This window comes from Xiphophorus couchianus, chromosome 13 (genome assembly GCF_001444195.1).
Source record: "Xiphophorus couchianus chromosome 13, X_couchianus-1.0, whole genome shotgun sequence".
In the NCBI taxonomy this organism is placed as follows: Eukaryota; Metazoa; Chordata; class Actinopteri; order Cyprinodontiformes; family Poeciliidae; genus Xiphophorus; species Xiphophorus couchianus.
The window spans coordinates 16731646-16740167 of record NC_040240.1 but is presented as its reverse complement, the minus strand read 5'-3'; the positions used below and the strand labels follow the sequence as shown (position 1 = coordinate 16740167).

At 38.3% G+C, this 8522-nt stretch overlaps 2 protein-coding genes across 3 annotated transcripts; both read left to right on the top strand.

The window, feature by feature from the left end:
- The first annotated feature begins 389 nt into the window (after positions 1 to 389).
- LOC114155388 (uncharacterized) lies at positions 390 to 3930 on the top strand. Of its 2 annotated transcripts, none has more exons than XM_028035253.1 (11): positions 390 to 657; positions 1070 to 1181; positions 1374 to 1471; positions 1674 to 1724; positions 1875 to 1955; positions 2094 to 2183; positions 2276 to 2329; positions 2688 to 2732; positions 2822 to 3054; positions 3445 to 3619; positions 3774 to 3930. In XM_028035253.1, the coding sequence occupies exons 1-11, from the start codon at positions 420 to 422 to the stop codon at positions 3902 to 3904; spliced, it is 1308 nt and encodes a 435-aa protein (XP_027891054.1). In that variant the 5' UTR covers positions 390 to 419; the 3' UTR covers positions 3905 to 3930. The 2 variants fall into 2 exon arrangements, with proteins under 2 accessions (XP_027891054.1, XP_027891053.1); XM_028035252.1 differs by having other exon boundaries at positions 1671 to 1724.
- Positions 3931 to 4982: 1052 nt separating this feature from the next.
- Positions 4983 to 7139, top strand: LOC114156202 (uncharacterized). Its single transcript, XM_028036486.1, has 3 exons — positions 4983 to 5636; positions 6137 to 7057; positions 7114 to 7139. The coding sequence occupies exons 1-3, from the start codon at positions 5429 to 5431 to the stop codon at positions 7137 to 7139; spliced, it is 1155 nt and encodes a 384-aa protein (XP_027892287.1). The 5' UTR covers positions 4983 to 5428.
- The last annotated feature ends 1383 nt before the right edge of the window (positions 7140 to 8522 follow it).

Sequence of the window (8522 nt, the reverse complement as noted above, 5' to 3'; positions counted from 1 at the left end):
TAATAGAGAATATTATTAAATCAGAAGAGGATACATATATAATCGTCAGAATGTACGGACACAAACAGCCATATTACATGTATCCCTGTGAATCATCATACATTGGCACATACAAAGTCAGTGGCTTGAAAGAAAATATAGGGGTAGTTGGACTGGCCTCTATCAAGCGCAAATGCCTTCTCTGTCCAGACATGGATGGTGCCATTGTAATACCACTACTTCATTTAGCATAGTCATGCTGCCCTGCCAAAGTGCAGTATCTGTAACTGAGATGTATATCATGGCATAAATTACCTAAAAATAACATTTATCTAATTCTTACCTGTGCAAATAACATGTTTGACTGGCCAAAAACTACAATGTCTGTAGTGCACTTTGGCTTTGAAGAGTGAAATGGGGATGACCTGTAAGGAGATATCATGAGTAGTTCTCATTTCATCCCTAGCCCTTCGAAGATGAGTAGAGAGGCACTGTGGTCAGTTGTACAGTTCCCAAATGGTGGGACAGCAGTAGTTCTAGAGAGCTGGTTTAAAGCTGAGGAACAGACGCTGTTATGGCCCCCAAAACACATAACACTCAAGAAAGCCCTTCGAGACGGAATGCAACCAGACGACAAATGGATCACCTATACGGATGTACGAGTCCTCATTACGTGTGGTGAGTAACTGGTGCAACACATGCACAGCTGTTCTACACAGTCGTGCTGTCATGTTATAGATAAATCAGCTCAATATTTTCTTCTTTTCAAGTATGTTTATCTATTGGGACATGACATTACAGATGCAAAAGTTTGTTTAGGAGGCTACATTAAACCAAGTAAACAATATATATAATTATAATAAAGCGCTGGTACCTCAGAGGTCCAGCTGAGATGTTTTGTGTATGTAAAATCAGAGAAGACAAATGTGAGGAGGCAAATAGTGATTGGCCAGAATGAGATGATGTATGATAGTAGCGCTTCACACAGGTGTGATTGTTCTGTTCTTTGGGAGTTGGGAAGGAGCTGTTAGGGTAGTTCTGCACTGGACTGCAGACATGCAAATTGGCATTTACCCTCTGCTCTTTACAGAGACCCTTGATGAGGCGAAAAAACGAGAGACAAAATATAACACCACAATGTGTCCAACATCTGAAATTGAATCTCATGATGAAGGAGCTATCCGCCAAAAAAGAATATCCAGGTACATTACTAACTTTATCACAGTGATAACTTTCCCTAGGTCGTTGCAACTAGAAAATAACAACCACTGCTAAAAGGATGGCTCAAAGTGGCCAGAGTGTCCATGTATTCAGACGGTAGCCTTGACTAATAAGTGTAGTATCTTAACTACAGTTGTAATATTCATATAGTGTATTATCATAATGTTTTGTAGGCCAAATCAGCAGTTTATGCATTCTGATTCTGAAGACCATCAGAGTAGCAGTGCAAAAAGAAAGCGTTTTGCCAAACCACCTGATGTTGGATGTCCAGGTATTGTTTCCTTTATATTGACACTATGCTCACTTCTACACAGTCAAAAAAGAAATTACATATAACAGTGTACCAATAAAAGGACATTTTAATTTGATTGAAATTGTGTTTCTTGCTGAAATTGTGTATAGTTTTAGCACTTAGAGCTAAAACTAATTGTGTATAGTTTTAGCTCTTAATTATTTCCTATTTTTCTTAGTAGATCTTGTTGCTAGCAACTACCAACAATCACTAGCTGATGAAGTTCTTAATGGTGAGTCGTCAAGCAGTCTCATAAGACTGTGATGTCAAAGCAATGCTTTAAATATAGAGCAGTCAGCTGAATGTAAGTCTCACATTTTCTCATATGGAAGGTTACAGTAATAACCTCACTGCTTTGTGTATTTCCTACTTTGTGTTCAAGCTGAGATGCCAGGTTTTGCTACAGCCCACTGTGTCCAGTACCACAAGTTGCAGAATCCACAGCGACAAAGTACAAGTATTGGTATGATACTGTACTCTTTCAGTAATAGTGATGGGTATCTTAGTGATTCTGGCTAATTAGTTAGTTTGATCAAACATTTAGATTATGTATCTTGTGTTTACACTTGTAAACTATTGCGAAATGTAACTATATCTACAGGGTTGTCTGGATGCAGCTCAAGGCAGTATAACCATCGCCCTGGTCTCTCACAATGTGCACAAAATAGGCTGCCATTGGATATATCACAGAGTAACCCACTTTACTACATACATATACAGTGATCTGTGTTGACTAATGAATTCACTTTAGCTAAGTTTTTGCATTTCTTATTCACTTAAAAGCAAACTCCGACCTGAATGATGTATTGGATTCAGCGCCTAATCAAGGTTTCGAAGGTATCAAGACAGTCATCCAACATTTGTAGACATTTTGTGATCTGAATGTGTGAGGTTGTGTCTATATTTGAACTGTGGTCATTGCTCACATCTGTGTGAGCAATGACACCAACTCTTTAAATGCTTTGACACTTATGCATTATTTTTTAAAGGCAAACATAACACAAAGCCCTGACAGTATTTTCTTTTTGCCATTGTGATCTTGTGTATTCCACTCATCAGAGTTCTCTCCTGATTAGATGCAGAAATGTCCTTATCTATAAAAGATCTGTAGGAAACATTTCACACCTAAAGAAAGTCGGTGTCATTTTGGCACCTAACCTTTAAACTTCTGTGCATGAATATTTGTGTTTTGCAGATGCAACCACACAAAGGGCCAGCAATAATGGGCAGCTTTTGAGAGGCAAGTCTATTGGACATAATGTATTTGTAATGTGTCATTTTCAGGTTATTTTGATGTTGCACTTAAAGATTCTTAATGTTCTCCTGAAGACCTCGCTATCCATAAGATGACATCGATGCTTGCTGAAGCTCTTGTGATTGTGAAGGATCTATCCAGAGATGTCCAATTCATTAAGAACAATTTGGCTCAGAGTAACATTACACCAGGTAGCACACAAGGACCAGCAAACCTTGTACTCCCCTTCCAGCTGCCAATTGAAAGTGAAGAAGATTTCAGTAAAGCAGAGTCATTACTGATTGAAGAGACAGTGCGTCAAAAGATGGTAATTCATTTGAAAGACTGATCAGCATCAATGTAGATTATGTCAGTGTGAGTCTTTTTCTAAGGGCAAAATGTTAGCTCTTTAGCTACTTGAACACAAATTGTAATCTACAAGTTCTGAACATGTCACAGAGCTTGTAGATGTGCTATTTATGAAACATTTTGCAATTATTCACATAGATGATTTAAAATTTGACCTAACCCAAATTGGGACCAGGATGGTTAATAACGCTAATATCCATGACCATGAATGAACACTATGGAGTGGAATATCAGTGCATAAGCATAAATACAGTATCAAAACAAGGTTATGTCTCTGCTGTGTTTTTAATTTACATGATATAATGCTGCTGTGTAATGCTATGCCTTCATGTACTTGTCTCTGATGTAGATTGCTCGACTGGCTCTAGTAGGAGGCACCAATTCAGCCAACATGATAAGAAGAATGTTGACAACTTGTATGAGAAATGCCCTGGCAAGTCAGTTCAACTGGGCTGGGAAGAAACATAGGCATTCCCAGAGTAAAAAGCCATTCAAGGACACAATCCTGCAAGAGTGCATATTAGGTGAGCTTCCTCTACTGGAAAAGGGCTTTGAATTTTAATTGTAGGAAATGAGACTGTTGGTGAATCAGAATCTAAACAAAGTGAGGGTAGGGGATAATAAGAAATTTTATGTGAGATACCCTCTATCGTAATGATGTTCTTTTGTGTCTTTCAGTTGCTGCTCGTCAATTCGAACCAGGCCTAACTGATCAAAATTACAGCGAAACAGTAAAGAAATGGTTTCGCTATGCACCAGACCGGGAGGGAGGCATTGAAAGGCAACCAAAGGGACGGCCAGAAGACTGAAATTAAATAAAATATTTAAGCACTGCCATGGTATTTCTATGTGGTTTATTTCAGGATGATGGTTATGATGGTTGAATAAACATTGATTGAATGCAGAATCAACACAAATGTGCGTGCAGAACCACGTTCAGATGAAGGTTGAATCAACGTTGATTCCTAACCTATTCAATGTAGAATCAACCGAAATATGTGTGCAGAACCACAGTCGAATGACTGTTGAATCAACATTGATTCAATGTAGAATCAACCGAAATCCGGATGCAGATCCACGTTCAGATGAGTGTTGAATCAACATTGATTAAACGTAGAATCGACCGACATATGTGTGCAGAACCACAGTCAGATGACTGTCGAAGCAACATTGATTCAATGTAGAATCAAGACAATTCCGGATGCAGATCCACGTTCAGATGAGTGTTGAATCAACATTGATTCAATGTAGAATCAACCGACATATGTGTGCAGAACCACAGTCAGATGACTGTCGAAGCAACATTGATTCAATGTAGAATCAAGACAATTCCGGATGCAGATCCACGTTCAGATGAGTGTTGAATCAACATTGATTCAATGTAGAATCAACGGAAATATGTGTGCAGAACCACAGTCAGATGACTGTCGAAGCAACATTGATTCAATGTAGAATCAACGGAAATGTGTGTGCAGAACCACAGTCAAATGAGTGTTGAATCAACATTGATTCAATGTAGAATCAACCGAAATCCGGATGCAGATCCACGTTCAGATGATGGTTGACTCAACATTGATATAATGTAGAATCAACATTGATTCATAACTGATTCAATGTACTATCAACACAAATATGCATACAAGTTGACATACAGATTATGGTTGAATCAACATTGATATAATGTCAGTTATGGTTGAAACCCTAATGTTGATTCAACATACAAGTCACCGACCACTTTCAATGTTGTTTCAATGTCAGCGTTCAACGTTGATTCAATGTTTCTGGCTGACATTGATTCAATGTTGTTTCAATCATTCTGTGCTATCTGGGTTCTTTCTGCTGGAACAGTGACTCTCCCAACCTTGCAAATAAAAGATGGCTCACCATTTTATTTAGAACTTTACAGTGAGGAAGTTAAAGGTGCAGTTCTTCATTTTGGGTTCACTGAAAACAATACAATGACTCCCACAGATGTGCAGTATAATGGAATAACGTACAAGAAGGGCCAATTTGTAGTCAGTAGGAATGATGAGTCACTGGAGTTTGGTGAACTCATCCTTACATTGGTGAAGGATGAATCTGCACTTCATTTTCTGATGAGAGTGTATCGTGGAGAATTTCTTCCACACTACCACATGTACTTTGTAAAGGATGAAACAAGAAGATTAGAATGCAGACACATTAGTAAACTGATTGACATGTGGCCATTATCATCTTACATAAAAGATGGGAATCGGTTTGTACCATTAAAGCATAGTGTTTTGGCAGTGTAAAGGCTTGATATTAATGGTTCAGAGATCAACCTTTTTTTAGTTTTCTGTATTTCAACAGATATGATGGATACACAAAAGGACATCCGCGATGCCATTCGAGCAGCGCTTCCTGGTCTTTCACAGGAAGTTTTGGCTGCTTTAGAGGATGTGTTGGAGAAACTCGGCACTACAACCACAGATGATTTCCAGTATATCACCGAAGGAGACTTATTGCCTGTGCTGAAGCCCATACAGGCCAGAAGACTGGTTGCTGCATGGGCCCAAAATAGTAAGTATTTTGAGATATAGTCTTGTGTAACTTTTGCATAAAAACATGTGCTTTACACCTAACTACAGATCAAAAGTGAAAATGAAAGGTCAACAAAGACACATTTCAATCATATTTCATATGTTTGTTTATTTGACAAGGACAACAATGTACAGCTTCTCATTTACACAGGTAGTTCCTGTGCAGGGGACACACAACAGTCTGTTAGAAAAGGAAACACTCTACATTAACAGTTCCCTAACATTACTTTACACAAGTAATTTTGATATCACTAACACAATTTAAATGATGAAAAATTGTAACAGTAAAAAGTACATGTACTTGTATATATTTATGTATAACTTAATTTGATATGACCAGTCGATAAGATATTTCAAAATAATTGCAGTTGTGAGATTTAAGCATATTGTGTATATCTTGTTTTGATAAACATTTTTTTTTTCTTTACCAAAAACTTATATACTTAATGTTTTTCAATTTCATGTGTTGTACCTTTCCAGACTCAATGGCTTCAACTTCAGGCGGGGCATCCTCCTCTCCACAGTCCGTTCAGTCCTCTCAATCTGCAGCCTCACTTTCACAACCATCGTCTGCTGCTACTTCATCGCCTTCCCTGAGCTGCTCCCCAGTTTTGCCAACCTGGGTTGACAGTTTTCAGATACCGTGGCAGAAGCTTCCAGAAGAGCTGATACAGACTTTGGAACGACAGAAAAGGCCAAGTGCACGACTTCGAAGACAAATGGTGAGGATTATTGTCTCTGAAATGATGCTGATTTGCAAGAATCCAACCAAACGCAACACTACTGAAATAGCAGAAAGGATGGTGAGCAGGTATCCAAAGTCACTTAAGGATGTCATTGATGGTGACGTTATTGGACTTGGTTATCATTCCTTGGTAAAACAACTCCAGGCAAGAATTGAAAATGTCAAACGACAAGACACACCAAAGATAACTAAACGCAAGGCAGAATCAGATAATGACACTGATGAGATACCTGCTGAGCAGAAAGCCAGTGTTCAAGACACATATGGCTGTGTCAACTGGGCGCCAAAGTTTTTGCCCCTTTCTGAGACTGTAGAGAGTCAGCTTAAGAAAAAAGAAGACATGAAAAAGATGTTCAAAGACAAAAAATATGCTGCAGAAGATGTGAAAGAACTTATCAAGTCCACCTATTACACGCAACGAAAGGACATCAATAAAGGTACAAGCATCCTGAAGCTTTGCCAAGAATGGCCTTTTTTGTTCCATGAAACTGGCATGGCAGAACACTTCCAGCAACTTACTGGCATCAGTCTGATGGAAGCCTTCTTCACCAATCTGGACAAAAAGGGGGAGCGCATTGTCAACTTCCTGAAAACTGTTTTTGCTCAGAAAGAAAAACAAGTTCTGGAGTCTCTCCTCAAGTTAGCAAGTGAAAAAGGTCAGTCCAGTGGTTGTATGGAGATGATTCTTCTACTTGCTTTTTTTGGTGAGAAGGAAGAGCATATGTTCCACCATGTTGAGAAGACGAGCCTTGCTGAAGAGGTTGAGATGGAGGATGTGCCAGCAACACCCTGCCTTATTGTGTGTGGTATGTCTGAACCAAGTTGACAAAGTAGTTGAATGGTTCACACGGGCTTTTTGTGATATATATTTGTTCATGTTTTTTATTCAAAGGGTCCTCTTGCTTCACTGCAGACTGCTTCATGTTGAGTATTGATCAGAAGATTATCAATGACCACATCACTGCCTTCTCCTGTGCCATCTGCCTGATGTTTGGCAGTTACTACTGTTTTAATATACACTACCCAGTGGGACTGCGGTCAACACTGGAGTTCCTCCAGAGGTAATTCTTATACTTACACACAGTCTATATTTACCAGCAAGATAAAGTTTTCACAACATAGATCAGAATGTTACTAGTTACCGAAATATAATAAATACAAAAGAAATGGAGGGGAAAAAACTGCTAAATCTAAATATTCATGATAGAAATAATGCCAGTATAAACTGTGAAAATATTTTATCATTTCTTTGCTGTTGCTGAGAAGTGTTTAAATTGTATATTTTTTATGGCCATGGAGACAGAAGAGTTCTTCAGTCTGTTTGTGAAGCAGGATAGGCACAAAAGCCTGTCACTAAATATTCCTCTGGCTCTGCCACTGAATCCCGCCACCACAAAGCTGGATCTTGTGAAATCTTTCTGTTAAGTCATTTATAAACATAACATTAAATGCAATAAAATTTCTTTTCTTCAAGGTGTTTCTTTTCAATTAATCCGGAGAGAGGAACAAAAGTTGAGCATAGCAAGAGGAGGAAGATCTTTGCGGTCAACCCAAGAGTCCTCACGCTCATCGCTGACCTTGCAGACCATGAGTGGACTTAGACCATACTTTTTGAGTCATGTGATATGTGTAATGTTGTTATGTTGCGGTATGTTGAAAACTGCATTTTCTTGGTATTTAAGGTTTACACTGTAAGATTTCACATTTTTCATCTTCATGTTAAATTTTGCAAATTTATGTTAGACATTTTTTTTATATATATGTATATAGCAGATGACAATAACACAGATTTTATGCTGCACCACTGTCACGGCTTAATGAATATGTGGTGATTTACAAGTTTCAAGTCAAAAAACCTGACAAACGTGAACAGTTTTAGTTATCTATTTCAGAAAGGTTACAGTGGTGCCCAGCACATTTGTTAGAAAGTTCTTATTTCTGTGTATGTGCCAATTCCATATGATATGGATTATTCATTTGAAACACACTGCACCGGGGTTGAAGTGATAATGTTGTGTCATATCTGTTCAAACTTTTGCACTAATATAAGTGCTTGCTGCTTTTTGGAAGATGTTACAAGTTCTTTGTAATCAGTGTTCACAGGGTTGTGAGAAGTTTGCA

Coding starts and splice junctions, on each gene's coding strand:
- LOC114155388 (XM_028035252.1), top strand. CDS start 420: ATGAGTAGTTCTCATTTCATCCCTAGCCCTTCGAAGATGAGTAGAGAG. Junction 658..1,069: donor ACGAGTCCTCATTACGTGTG/GTGAGTAACTGG, acceptor TGCTCTTTACAG/AGACCCTTGATGAGGCGAAA. Junction 1,956..2,093: donor GCGACAAAGTACAAGTATTG/GTATGATACTGT, acceptor CTATATCTACAG/GGTTGTCTGGATGCAGCTCA.
- LOC114156202 (XM_028036486.1), top strand. CDS start 5,429: ATGATGGATACACAAAAGGACATCCGCGATGCCATTCGAGCAGCGCTT. Junction 5,637..6,136: donor TGCTGCATGGGCCCAAAATA/GTAAGTATTTTG, acceptor GTACCTTTCCAG/ACTCAATGGCTTCAACTTCA. Junction 7,058..7,113: donor CAAGTTAGCAAGTGAAAAAG/GTCAGTCCAGTG, acceptor TTTGGTGAGAAG/GAAGAGCATATGTTCCACCA.